The sequence below is a fragment of the Coregonus lavaretus genome (assembly GCF_964263955.1).
Source record: "Coregonus lavaretus genome assembly, chromosome: 4".
Lineage (NCBI taxonomy): Eukaryota > Metazoa > Chordata > Actinopteri > Salmoniformes > Salmonidae > Coregonus > Coregonus lavaretus.
In genome coordinates, this window is record NC_139991.1 from 22123608 (window position 1) to 22138992 (window position 15385).

At 40.7% G+C, this 15385-nt stretch overlaps 1 protein-coding gene across 1 annotated transcript in view; it reads right to left on the reverse strand.

The window, feature by feature from the left end:
- Window positions 1–15385, reverse strand: part of LOC311128219 (protein kinase C-binding protein NELL1-like) — a gene marked incomplete at both ends in the record, with an annotated part of 560800 nt that overhangs the window by 230869 nt on the left and 314546 nt on the right. Inside the window, 3 exons of the mRNA XM_084160253.1 lie at window positions 8866–8994; window positions 10887–10986; window positions 13651–13724. Coding sequence (XP_084016379.1) covers window positions 8866–8994; window positions 10887–10986; window positions 13651–13724 — 303 coding nt within the window. The remainder of the gene's footprint in view (window positions 1–8865; window positions 8995–10886; window positions 10987–13650; window positions 13725–15385) is intronic.

The following is a 15385-nucleotide window of genomic DNA, read 5'->3' on the forward strand; positions in this document are numbered from 1 at the left end:
TACATGTCAACTATGACAGACAAATTGAGGAAAAAAAAAAGAAAATCACATTGTAGGATTTTTAATGAATTGATTTGCAAATTATGGTGGAAAAAAAGTATTTGGTCACCTACAAACAAGCAAGATTTCTGGCTCTCACAGACCTGCAACTTCTTCTTTAAGAGGCTCCTCTGTCCTCCACTCATTACCTGTATTAATGGCACCTGTTTGAACTTGTTATCAGTATAAAAGACACCTGTCCACAACCTCAAACAGTCACACTCCAAACTCCACTATGGCCAAGACCAAAGAGCTGTCAAAGGACACCAGAAACAAAATTGTAGACCTGCACCAGGCTGGGAAGACTGAATCTGCAATAGGTAAGCAGCTTTGTTTGAAGAAATCAACTGTGGGAGCAATTATTAGGAAACGGAAGACATTCACAACCAATGATAATCTCCCTCGATCTGGGGCTCCACACAAGATCTCACCCCGTGGGGTCAAAATGATCACAAGAACGGTGAGCAAAAATCACAGAACCACACGGGGGGACCTAGTAAATGACCTGCAGAGAGCTGGGACCAAAGTAACAAAGCCTACCATCAGTAACACACTACGCCGCCAGGGACTCAAATCCTGCAGTGCAAGATGTGTCCCCCTGCTTAAGCCAGTACATGTCCAGGCCCGTCTGAAGTTTGCTAGAGTGCATTTGGATGATCCAGAAGAGGATTGGGAGAATGTCATATCGTCAGATGAAACCAAAATATAACTTTTTGGTAAAAACTCAACTCGTCGTGTTTGGAGGACAAAGAATGCTGAGTTGCATCCAAAGAACACCATACCTACTGTGAAGCATGGGGGTGGAAACATCATGCTTTGGGGCTGTTTTTCTGCAAGAGGACCAGGACGACTGATCCGTGTAAAGGTAAGAATGAATGGGGCCATGTATTGTGAGATTTTGAGTGAAAACCTCCTTCCATCAGCAAGGGCATTGATGATGAAACGTGGCTGGGTCTTTCAGCATGACAATGATCCCAAACACACCGCCCGGGCAACGAAGGAATGGCTTCGTAAGAAGCATTTCAAGGTCCTGGAGTGGCCTAGCCAGTCTCCAGATCTCAACCCCATAGAAAATCTTTGGAGGGAGTTGAAAGTCCGTGTTGCCCAGCGACAGCCCCAAAACATCACTGCTCTAGAGGAGATCTGCATGGAGGAATGGTTCAAAATACCATTAACAGTGTGTGAAAACCTTGTGAAGACTTACAGAAAACGTTTGACCTGTGTCATTGCCACCAAAGGGTATATAACAAAGTATTGAGAAACTTTTGTTATTGACCAAATACTTATTTTCCACCATAATTTGCAAATAAATTCATTAAAAATCCTACAATGTGATTTTCTGGAAAAAAAAATCTCATTTTTTCTGTCATAGTTGACGTGTACCTATGATGAAAATTACAGGCCTCTCTCATCTTTTTAAGTGGGAGAACTTGCACAATTGGTGGCTGATAAATACTTTTTTTTCCCACTGTATGTACTGTACAGTGTATGTTCAGACTTGTTAACAGGTGATTGCTAATGATTTGAAGAACAAGCATAGCAGATGGTGGTTTGGTGAAAGCACACGGATAAAAGCTCTGCCTCTCTGTGAGTTAGAACCTGGAATGTACATCTGAAGTAGAATGTTAGAGGAACATTAGATGAACCAGTAGAATGGATGGGAAGATGAGCAATTACTATGTCAACTCAGAGGTGCTTCATTCTGCACTCATCCAAATTAAAAACATATAAAATGAAGAACTGGAAGCAAATACGCTACCTCGAAGGCACTATGAATTTTCATAAGCAATTACTACTTTTGAAATAATAATTATTTTTCTCTGAGCATTAGCTGAGCCTGGGAGGGACGGACGTCTGGAGAAGAATGTTCATCTTTAACAACTGCTTTGGGAAGGAGATCCAAAAGAGGGGGAGAGCCAGAGAAGGCAATCAGTGGTGCTCAAACACGAAAGTAAATGTAACCTATATTTATCTGTTTATACATTTTCCTTGCCATTCCTACTTCTACTATTTTCACATTGTTACAATACTAATAATATAACAATAGAAATGTCTTGATTTGAATCGAACCTACAACGCTGGCGCTGCAAGTGCTACGGTATGCTCTACCAACTGAGCCACATGGGACAAGGTGTAATAATAATTGAGCCAACATGATATCGTAGGAAAACGTCATCCTGTGAACAGTGTTCCTCTTTAATAACTGCTTTGGGAGAGAGAGAGAGAGCGAGAGAGAGAGAGAGAGAGAGAGAGAGAGAGAGAGAGAGAGAGAGAGAGAGAGAGAGAGAGAGAGGCGAATTGATTGATTGATTGATTGATTAATTGATTGATTGGAGAGTAAAGATATAACCATATCCACATGAAAAAATACTATAGTATACTATGGTATAAATACTTTACTCTAGTATTCACTATTACACACACTATAGTTGGGACATATCAAGCTAATCCATTTGGTAAATGTCTTTGAGCAGCCTTAAGAGATTACCCAAACCCAAACATGGATAACACCTCCATACTCAAATACTAAATAGGGGAGTACAAAAGTAAGTCTCTCTCTCACTCACTCACTCGGTTTGGGATGTCGTGGACTTGAGAAGACCTTTGGGTAAACCTCTTCACTGTGCAGATTAAATACATTACATTACATTATTACATACAACGAGAGAGAGAGAGAGAGAGAGAGAGAGAGAGAGAGAGAGAGAGAGAGAGAGAGAGAGAGAGAGAGAGAGAGAGAGAGAGAGAGAGAGAGAGAACAGTCTTCTAAACATGAGTCAACTGAATGGGAACCACAGGAAAATAATCCTGCAGCAACAGGACATTTGAATTATTATGTGGGTGATAATGAATGGACATTTTTGTAAGGGAACATCAAGTCTGACATGTCTAAGTGGAAATTACAAACATCAGAAGTTATCCTGCAACAGGGTGATCAAATTAAGATCCTAAATCTGTACCCAGTAAGTAAGAGCCCATCAGTGTCCAAAACTCCACACCAGTAGGCCCACTCAAAGGGCCCTCCTACTGTTGCCATAGGCTCAATTTATTGTAAACATAATAAGCCAAATTAATCGGCACTAGTCTACTATGCCAATGAGTCCTCTGTGTACAACCCAATAAGCCCATGGAAAGGCCAAGTGTCTCATACCCCGAAATCCATGACAACTAAAACAGCCCAGAAACTCCTATACCCATAATCCAACTCAACTGGCTCTCAGTGTCCTGCTGTATAGTGTCTTCACAGACCCTCTGAAGTAGCCATGGCTGGGGCATACCTACAATCCCCGGAACTATTTTAGCCAATAAGCCAAAGGAGGCTGGTGGATGGAGATACAGTATAGGAGGACGGGCTCATCGTAATGGTTGGAATAAAATAAAATGACAGGGTCAAACAAATGTAAACCATGTGTTTGATACCTTGCCATCAATTCCATTCTAGCCATTATGATATCATCCATCTATATATCTCACCACCAGCCACCTCTGCAATGAGGCCCTGAGTGTCTTCTTACCCATTAGCTTTACTCTGTTGATCCTACAGTTATTGTATGCAGTAATCATGTGCCTATGAACCAGAGTTACACTGTTAGCACTGAGGCGGTGTGCCCTAGTAGGAAGTCCACTGTGTGCAGCTCACCCTGCACCATCAGCTCCAATATAAATAACATGAGCAAGTCTACTTCTGATAAGCTTCCCAGTAAAGCATTAAAAAGAATCAAGCAACCCAGAAAAGTGCTAAAAGTAGCCCATATTAACATATGTAGCCTAAGAAACAAGGTTTATGAAGTCAATAACTTGCTTGTAACAGATGACATTCATATTCTGACTATCTCTGAAACTAACTTAGATAATACCTTTGATGATACAGTGGTAGCAATACGTGGTTATAACATCTACCGAAAATACATAAAAAAAGGGGGCGGTGTTGCGGTCTATATTCAGAACCACATTCCTGTAAAGCTTAGAGTGGATTTCATGTTAAGTACTGTTGAAGTAATACGGCTACAGGTTCATCTGCCTCACCTAAAGCCCATTCTTGTGGGAAGCTGCTATAGACCACCAAGTGCTAACAGTCAGTATCTGGATAACATGTGTGAAATGCTTGATAATATATGTGATATGAACAGAGAGGTATATTTTCTGGGTGATTTAGATATTGACTGGCTTTCATCAAGCTGCCACTCTAAGAAAAAACGTCAAACTGTAACTAGTGCCTGCAACCTGGTTCAGGTTATCAGTCAACCTACCAGGGTAGTTACAAACGGCACAGGAATGAAATCATCAACATGTATTGATCACATCTTTACTAATGCTGCAGAAATTTGTTTGAAAGCAGTATCCAAATCCATCGGATGTAGTGCTCACAATATAGTAGCCATATATAGGAAAACCAAAGTTCCAAAGGCTGAGCCTAATATAGTGTATACGAGGTCATACATTAAGTTTTGTAGTGATTCTTATGTTGATGATGTAAATAATATTTGCTGGTCTGTGGTATGTAATGTGGAGCAACCAGACACTGCACTTGACACAAATATGAAATTGCTTACTCCAGTTACTAATTAGCATGCACCCATAAAGAAAATGACTGTAAAAACGGTTAAATCCCCTTGGATTGATGAGGAATTTAACAATTGTATGGTTGAGAGGGATGAGGCAAAAGGTATGGCAAATAAGTCTGGCAGCACAACCGATGGGCAAACGTACTGCAAATTGAGAAACCATGTGACTAAACTAAAGAAAAAGAAAATGAAACCATAGTATGAAACACAAATAAATGATATAAAGAATGATAGTATAAAGCTTTGGAGCACCTTAAATGACATTTTGGGCAAAAAGGCAAATCATTCATTGAATCAGATGGCTCATTCATCAACAAACGCTTACCAAATTATGAAATACAAGCATTGTACTTTTGAATTCTGAAAAGTGAGTGTGGAAGAGGAGAAAAAATGATTGTTGTCTATCAACAATGACAAGCCACTGGGTCTGACAACCTGGATGTTACCAACCCTTAGTAAACTATTGGAAAAAAAGTTGTTTGACCAGATACAATGCTATTTTACAGTAAACAAATTGACAATAGACTTTCAGCACGCCTATAGGGAAGGAAATTCAACAAGCATGGCACTTAAACAAATGACTGATGATTGGCTGAGAGAAATTGATGATAAAAATATTGTGGGGGCTGTTTTCTTAGACTTCAGTGTGGCTTTTGACATTATAGATCATAGTCTGCTGATGGAAAAATGTATGTGTTGTGGATTTCCACCCCCTGCAATATTTTGGATAAAGAGTTACCTGTCTAACAGAACACAGAGGGTGTTTTTTAATGGATGCCTCTCCAACATAATCCAGGTAGGATCAGGAATTCTCCAGGGCAGCTGTTTAGACCCCTAACTTTTTTCAGTCTTTACTAACGACATGCCACTGGCCTTGAGTATGCGGATGACTCAACACTATACATGTCAGCTACAAAAGCTACTGAAATGACTGCAACACTTAACAAATAGCTGCAGCTAGTTTCAGAATGGGTGGCAGGGAATAACTTAGTCCTAAATATTTCAAAAAGCATTATATTTGGGACAAATCATTCACTAAACCCTAAACCTCAACTAAATCTTGTAATGAATAATGTGGAAATTGAGCAAGTTGAGGTGACTAAACTGCTTGGAGTAACCCTGGACTGTAAACTGTCATGGTCAAAACATATTGATACAACATTAGCTAAGATGGGGAGAAGTCTGTCCATATTAAAGCGCTGCTCTGCCTTCTTAACAACACTATCAACAAGGTAGGTCCTACAGGCCCTAGTTTTGTCACATCTGGACTACTGTTCAGTAGTGTGGTCAGGTGCCGCAAAGAGGGACTGAGGAAAATTACAATTGGCTCAGAACAGGGCAGCACGGCTGCCCCTTAAAAGTACATGGGAAGCTAACATTAATGATATGCATGTCAATCTCTCATTGATCAAAGTGGAAGAGAGATTGACTTCATCACTACTTGTTTTTGTAAGAAGTGTTGACAAGCTGAATGTACCAAGCTGTCTGTTTACACTACTAGCACACAGCTCGGACACCCATGCATACTCCACAAGACATGCCACCAGAGGTCTCTTCACAATCCCCAAGTCCAGAACAGACTATGGGAGGCGCACAATACTACATAGAGCCATGACTAAATGGAACTCCATTCCACATCAGGTAACTGATGCAAGCAGTAGAATCAGATACCTGATATGGAATATAGTTCCATGTAGTCATGGTTCTATGTAATACTGTGCGCCTCCCACTACATGGAACTCTATTCCACATCAGGTAACTGATGCAAGCAGTAGAATCAGATAAAAAAAAAAAGTTAAAATACTTATGGAACAGCGGGGACTGTGAAGAGACACACACAAAGGTACAGACACGCATACACACACAAGCGCAAGCACACACACTCTACACAAACATACAGTGGGGGGAACAAGTATTTGATACACTGCCAATTTTGCAGGTTTTCCTACTTACAAAGCATGTAGAGGTCTGTAATTTTTTATCATAGGTACACTTCAACTGTGAGAGACGGAATCTAAAACAAAAATCCAGAAAATCACATTGTATGATTTATAAGTAATTAATTTGCATTTTATTGCATGACATAAATATTTGATACATCAGAAAAGCAGAACTTAATATTTTGTACAGAAACCTTTGTTTGCAATTACAGAGATCATACGTTTCCTGTAGGTCTTGACCAGGTTTGCACACACTGCAGCAGGGATTTTGGCCCACTCCTCCATACAGACCTTCTCCAGATCCTTCAGGTTTCGGGGCTGTCGCTGGGCAATACGGACTTTCAGCTCCCTCCAAAGATTTTCTATTGGGTTCAGGTCTGGAGACTGGCTAGGCCACTCCAGGACCTTGAGATGCTTCTTACGGAGCCAGTCCTTATTTGCCCTAGCTGTGTGTTTCGGGTCGTTGTCATGCTGGAAGACCCAGCCACGACCCATCTTCAGGGATGTAGCTCAGTTGATAGAGCATGGTGTTTGCAACGCCAGGGTTGTGGGTTTGATTCCCACGGGGGGCCAGTATAAAAAAATAAATAAATGTATTCACTAACTGTAAGTCGCTCTGGATAAGAGCGTCTGCTAAATGACGTAAATGTAAATGTAAATGTAATGCTCTTACTGAGGGAAGGAGGTTGTTGGCCAAGATCTGGCGATACATGGCCCCATCCATCCTCCCCTCAATACGGTGCAGTCGTCCTGTCCCCTTTGCAGAAAAGCATCCCCAAAGAATGATGTTTCCACCTCCATGCTTCACGGTAGGGATGGTGTTCTTGGGGTTGTACTCATCCTTCTTCTTCCTCCAAACACGGCGAGTGGAGTTTAGACCAAAAAGCTCTATTTTTGTCTCATCAGACCACATGACCTTCTCCCATTCCTCATCTGGATCATCCAGATGGTCATTGGCAAACTTCAGACGGGCCTAGACATGCGCTAGCTTGAGCAGGGGGACCTTGCGTGCGCTGCAGGATTTTAATCCATGACGGCGTAGTGTGTTACTAATGGTTTTCTTTGAGACTGTGGTCCCAGCTCTCTTCAGGTCATTGACCAGGTCCTGCTGTGTAGTTCTGGGCTGATCCCTCACCTTCCTCATGATCATTGATGCCACACGAGGTGAGATCTTGCATGGAGCCCCAGATCGAGGGTGATTGACCGTCATCTTGAACTTCTTCCATTTTCTAATAATTGTGCCAACAGTTGTTGCCTTCTCACCAAGCTGCTTGCCTATTGTCATGTAGCCCATCCCAGCCTTGTGCAGGTCTACAATTGTATCCCTGATGTCCTTACACAGCTCTCTGGTCTTGGCAATTGTGGAGAGGTTGCAGTCTGTTTGATTGAGTGTGTGGACAGGTGTCTTTTATACAGGTAACGAGTTCAAACAGGTGCAGTTAATACAGGTAATGAGTGGAGAACAGGAGGGCTTCTTAAAGAAAAACTAACAGGTCTGTGAGAGCCGGAATTCTTACTGGTTGGTAGGTGATCAAATACTTATGTCATGCAATAAAATGCAAATTAATTACTTAAAAATCATACAATGTGATTTTCTGGATTTTTGTTTTAGATTCCATCTCTCACAGTTGAAGTGTACCTATGATAAAACATTACAGACCTCTACATGCTTTGTAAGTAGGAAAACCTGCAAAATCGGCAGTGTATCAAATACTTGTTCTCCCCACTGTACATTGTAATATTGTTGTATGGTGGTATTATACATTTTGTATTGTAGATAGGTAGTGGTGTAATAATGATATATGATGTACTGTTTTATATTTTGTTTATATGTAATGTAAGTGTCTTAATGTGTTTGGACCCCAGGAAGAGTAGGGGATCCCTAATAAATACAAATAAATACAAATACAGAACGAGATCTTCGTTTCCGAAATGTACTCCTAAACCCAGAGATAGTTGAGAATCTCATCAGCCAAGCTCTCTCTCAGGCATCTACTGTATGGAATGGGCCAGGCATCTCAGATACCCACATATCCACTCAACCATAGAGATCATATAATTCACTATAATTCAGGAATCTAGGTACAGATCTAGGATCAGCTTCCCCTCCCCCAATCCTAACCTTAAGCATTAGTGGGGGAAATGCTAAACTGACCCAAGATCAGCATGTAGGGGCAACTTCACTCTACTCCTAATCCTCATTGCAATAAAGAAATACAACTTCCACATACACAAAACAAGCTCTAAGTCTACCCGTCATATACCCAGCCATAGTTCAGAATCTTCTACTCAAAGACCCAGTCAAATAGTGCACAGCCGCCTACCTTCACAGTATGTGGAGTCCCCGTGGATGGAGGCGAAGCCGCTCTTGCACTCACACTCCGCTCTGGAATTCCGGTTTTTACACTCCGAATTTTCCCCACAAATGAGTCCCTCTGCGCAGAAGTCATAGCCTGGGAGAGAGGGTGACAAAGTTCTGACTCAACAGTCTGGGTTTGACTGAGATCACACAGGGTGCTGACAGTGGGGTTGGGCGAAGTGATGAGGTAGAAAATGAGCCGGAGTCCTGGAAAAGGCTTGTAATCCAAACTCAACTTTTCAGGAATTGGAGATTTTGTTGTTGTTGTTGATCTATCGCCATATGCTAATACAAACTCAAAGTCCACAAAGCTATAGTACCAAAAGCAAGGAATGGGGCATGGAAACTTTTTGATTTTGTGGAACGCTTTGAGTTTGTAGCTTGCCCCAGACAAACACACATATACAATAAATAATCTCCAGGAAAAATGCCTGCCGAGAAGAGAGAGTGTAATCAATCAAACAGATGCCCCAGGCCGAGGGAGATTGACAGTTATTTTGTGTTTCTTCCATTTGCGAATAATCACACCAACTGTTGTCACCTTCTCACCAAGCTGCTTGGCGATGGTTTTGTAGCCCATTCCAGCCTTTTGTAGGTCTACAATCTTGTCCCTGACATCCTTGGAGAGCTCTTTGGTCTTGGCCATGGTGGAGAGTTTGGAATCTGATTGATTGATTGCTTCTGTGGACAGGTGTCTTTTATACAGGTAACAAACTGAGATTAGAAGCACTCCCTTTAAGAGTGTGCTCCTAATCTCAGCTCATTACCTGTATAAAAGACACCTGGGAGCCAGAAATCTTTCTGATTGAGAGGTGGTCAAATACTTATTTCCCTCATTAAAATGCAAATCAATTTATACTTTTTTTTACATGCGTTTTTCTGGATTTTGTTGTTGTTATTCTGTCTCTCACTGTTCAAATAAACCTACCATTAAAATTATAGACTGATCATTTCTTTGTCAGTGGGCAAACGTACAAAATCAGCAGGGGATCAAATACTTTTGACCCTCACTGTACATGTACAAAGAGTCAGAACGTGAGAGGTGGAAGTTTGGCTGACGCCACGAGGGAGAGAGAAAGGAAAAGCACTTGCAGGCCTACAACGTGCACACACACATCCCCCCATCCCTTTGCCGAGGGCTTTAAACTTGTCCATTCAGTGCAATGGAAAAGGTAGAATATGCAGATTTAATGACTAGTGGGTAATATCCAATTTAACAGGCCTCATCCAACCCACAAGGAGATAATGGCAGGTTATGAGTGGAAGATGTTCTGAAAGGGAAAATACTCCTCTCCTCTGCACTGCACTGATGTTTGACTGAATGGCCAAATACATAGAACAAATGATAAGGCTTGGTTTAACAAATTAGAATTTGTTCAGGTGAAATTGACCATATTCATCTCTAAGGTGGGCATATTTCTTCCACATATCTCTCTTATTCACATAGTTTCACAGTCGCCTGCCTCAAACAGTTTGTGTGTATTCAATCTATTTACAAAATTACCCATGGATATTTAGAAGATATATTATTTAGCTGCCAAAATGGTAGGAATTATGCAAATTGGCACAACTAGAGCCGGTCTAAAGCAGACCAATCTGCTCTGAACTCCAGCCAACAACAGATGAAAAAATCATGCAAAGAGACAAATAGAGCCATTTGAGAGATCCTGGTAAAAAGTTGTGCACTATACAGTATAAGTGCACTATATAGGGAATATGGTGCCATTTGGGACACAGCCATTGGCTCCACTCGAACAAGCAGCAGGCCGGGATTAGATCTGTTAGCTCCTCGCTGCTCTCATGATTGGTGCAAGGGCCTGTCAAGGGTTGTAAGGGTGGGACCAATGATAGACGGCGATGAGGAATGATTCAGACTCAGTAGATGCTGGGTAGTGGAAGATGATGGCTCAGCCAGTGAGATACTGCAAGGGGAGAGGGACTGAGGGCTGAACCAATAGCAAGCAACTTTATAGATGAAGGACCAACCTTTGCAGACATTGCAGCACCTGCTGTCAGGTAGGATCTGTTCCTTGAGGGTGCAGTTGAGTTCCGGACAGTTCTCTGTCACGCTCACCATCAGCCCGTTCTGCAAACACAACCCAAATACACACATTCAAGCAATTCAATTCAACACAACTTTATTAATCACCTCAGGGGCAATTAACATTAGATTAGAATTAGCATGTTAGCGATAGGTTGTTTCCAATAATTACATGTCAACAAATTATAGATTTTGTAGCATATGGAAAAGCACAGATGCAACAGACCCTTTTCGAATATGATCAGGAAGTCAAAACTCATATTCTTTCATTTGAATGAATATGCAGTGTTAATTGTTTAATAGTAAATGTACAGTGATATACTGTATGTTAGTTGGTTGTTTGAGTAAATTAGTGTGCTTGCATCCTTGTAGCAGAAGGATAATTATATTTTAGGCTGATCCTCGACACTTGCAAAAAAAGAAACACAGAATATAGGCACATTACTCACAACATGAATGTAAACACATAGAGACAGGGATATACAGAGATTCACAAAGAAAGGGAAAGAACTCAGGCTCTCTTATCTATAAAACTCTTCCTCATCCTCCAATGGGCTTTCAAAATAAATAGCCATGAGTACAGTAACACGAGTCAACCTGTCTCAGTTTCCGCTCCTCCATGGTCCCTGTGTGCCTCTCCATGGTCCCTGTGTGAGGCATTGACTCAGACCCCTAAGACACCTCTCTCTTTCAAAGTTACTTCAAAGTCACCCCCTTCCAGGTGGTACACCAACTGGGTCTGTGTCACAAATGACACCATATTCCTTACATAGTGCACTATGTTTGACCATAGCCCTATGGCTCCTGGTGAAAAGTAGTGCACTATTTGTTATATTGTATTTATTACGGATCCCCATTAGATGCTGTCAAGGCAGCAGCTACTCTTCCTGGGGTCCAATCACTATTACATACAATAAAACAATACATAAACAACACACTATTAAACACTACTCTACTATAACATATCTACAATACAAAATCAATAATACAGCAAAATAACAATATTAAAATGTATGTGTATTTAGAGTGTGTTAGCATGTGTTTGAGAATGCTGTGTATGTGCCTGTGTGTGTGTCTCTTCACAGTCCGTGCTGTTCTGATTTTACTGCTTGACTGAGTTACATGATGTGGGCACTGATGTTGGGCGATTAGGGCTGGCTCGCAGTCGGCGTTCCAATTCATCCCAAAGGTGTTCAATGGGGTTGAGAGCTCTGTGTAGGCCAGTCAAGTTCTTCCACACAGATCTGGACAAACCATGTCTGTGTGGACCTCACATTGTGCACGGGGGCATTGTCATGCTGATACAGGAAAGGGCCTTTCCCAAACTGTTGCCACAAAGTTGGAAGCCGCCAAAAATCCAGTGTTTCTATGTCAAACGGTTTTGTTACATTTCAGTCCTCTGTGATGTATAGAAAGTGTAATAATGGGATGCAAACACAAAATGTAATTCATTTCAACTCTATATTTGACATGGTACAGCTGTAACCATGTGTTTGAGGTGTATACTTTTGTTTCAAAGTAGATTTGTTTAAGACTTCCAAGAAACACTCTGATTTAGCCCACTGCAGTAAAAGGTTAAACAGCCACTACAAGCTTCAGCTAACTTAAGTGACCAATAGCTAAACATCAAGGGGAGTGATGGGGGCAACATTCTAAATGTAATGTCCAAATATCCCCTTTAAGCTCTCTGTTTGCTGTAATTTGATGAAGGGAAATATATACACTTATATCATTGAACTGGCCAGTTATCCACTTAAACAACCATGGTGGCAGATGATGGAGACTGTAATCGCTGTCTGAAGGAAAGTTAGCTACAGAGCACGGAATATCACTTTAAAGTCTAAATGGGGCCTTAAAACCTTTTTCCTGTCTGCCTGGCTAGTCTCTTTGTAACCAAATACACCAGTAAAACACTCATTTTCTCTCTTAAAATTGCCTTTTAAGATAAATGGTAGCACATAGAGAAGAGAGTCCTCTTTTCCCTCAGTGGAATAATGACTTTAATTATAGTCTACCGCACTGCAATACAGTCCCTGTGCTGCCTGCTCCTTAAATGTAATCTGTGACCCAAATGGCAATCTATTCCGAATAGTGCACTACTTTTGACAACGGCCCATAGGGTCCTGTAGAGGGATCGTATTGGGACTCAGCCCTGCTCCTTAGATTTACCCCTCAGTCGCTTCAAACAGCCCTTTGTTTCTATGTTCATAAATTACTCTCAATTACCCTCGTATCTCGCCCATGGAAGAGAAAGAAAAAAGGAAAGATTGAACAGATTGTGTCTGGGCTCTGAGAACTAATAAAGTCAGTTGGATAATTAAATAACACAGAGATCAATCTACAGAACCGAGTTGTACAACTTGCTTGTCACAATACCAGTATCATAATAATATGATACTTGATTTTCCATGGCAAAAAGGAAAACACGAAGCAAAGTCAACTCTTTGAAAATCTGCTTTATGTAAAATATTGTGTGCTATAGCTTTGAATATACACACATGTGACTCTGGGTGACACTTAAGGCTGTTTGTTTATTTGTTTCCAACACTAGGACCATTTCCTCAAGAAATGAAGTCTGCTTCATGTTTTGTTTCCTTGCCATGACTGTCATGATACTTCACAATACTTCACAATAGTTCTGAGTATCACAATAATGGTATCATGACAACCCTAATGATGTTAGTCAGGGAGGGATGGATCCGTTGTTACCTTGCATTCTGTGCACCTCTTCGCTAGCAGACGTTGGCCCTCTGACAAAGACTGGGCCATATAGGTGCATTTTGCTGCGGGGACAAAGGAAAATGACATTATCATTAGTGAAATGTGAGTATATATACTGTAAAGAAATTCTGGGATTAGGGTTGCAATATTCCGGTTACTTTCCCAAAATTCCCAGGTTTTCTATAAGTCCCGGTTGGAGGATTCCCAGATTTCCTGCTTATTCTTTGCTGATTCCAGCAAAATTCCAACAAGGATTTCTGGAAAACCTGGGAATTTTGGGAAAGTTACTGGAATTTTGTAACCCTATCTGATATACTAATTAGGTAGGCCTATGTGATGTTCAGATGATATCCATGGTTCAGATGATTCACTGTGTTTCCATGGTAATTACACAGAGTGCAAAGGGTGCTGAAAGACTTGAGAACTGGCTACAAAAATGTTTTTGAGGTTCGAAGTTCTAAATAGTTAATTATGTAGAAGAAAAAAAAGGCAAATGTGAGTGAGTGAAGTTGGGGGGAAAAGAAACATCCTATTAAGAACACAAGAGATGAGACATTAAGGAAAGGGACGGAAATAGAAAGTGAGGCAGTTTGTGTCTACTAGCCCAGTTGATTGTGTTCACTATCACAGTAGCCCTGCACTCTTAGACATAAAGGTACGGTATTGTTTTCTGGGGTACAATCATCACACTCACTCTCAACATACAGGTAAGGTACATTCCTGTTTCCCTGGGTACAAACATATTTTGTGTACCCTCAACTTTTGATGGTACTGACCTGTACCTTTGTTTAGCAGAAAAGAAATGTATTGAAAACATGTACAAATTTGTACCCACCATAAGGTACAATGATTAATTTTTGCCACCTAAAAGGAACTAATGTCTTTGTCACTGGGGTGGTACCCTAAAAAGGCAAATCTGTACCATATTCATTATCATTATCATATTTCCCAGCATGCTAGAGCAGGTTGGTTGTTAAGAATTGTTTTTAATATCTGTGTTTTTGCATTTTTTTTTTTTTTTTTTTTTTTTTTCACCTTTATTTAACCAGGTAAACCAGTTGAGAACAAGTTCTCATTTACAACTGCGACCTGGCCAAGATAAAGCAAAGCAGTGCGATAAAAACAACAACACAGAGTTACATATGGGGTAAAACAAAACAAAGTCAAAAATACAACAGAAATACATATAATATACAGTGTGCAAATTTAGCAAGTTATGGAGGTAAGGCAATAAAATAGGCTATAGTGCAAAATAATTACAATTTAGTATTAACACTGGAATGATGTGCAAGAGATGATGTGCAAATAGAGATACTGGGGTACAAATGAGCAAATTAAATAACAATATAGGGATGAGGTAGTTGGGCGGGCTAATTTCAGATGGGCTGTGTACAGGTGCAGTGATCGGTAAGGTGCTCTGACAACTGATGCTTAAAGTTAGTGAGGGAGATAAGTGTCTCCAGCTTCAGAGATTTTTGCAATTTGATTGATTCATCTTATGCCACATGAAAATGAATAACATTTTTCTAAACTACTCCAATCAGTTAGTTAGATTTTTGCACCTGTTACTGAAAGAGTTGTTCCAGTTTAAATGGCTTAGGTAGTCTCCTTACAATGTTTTTAATACTGGCAGTCATTCTGAATGCAGGTTGCGGGTGAACAAAAAATCCAACTGTTGGATATCCTAACTCTGGCTGGAGTCTGATAGGAATTACACATCACT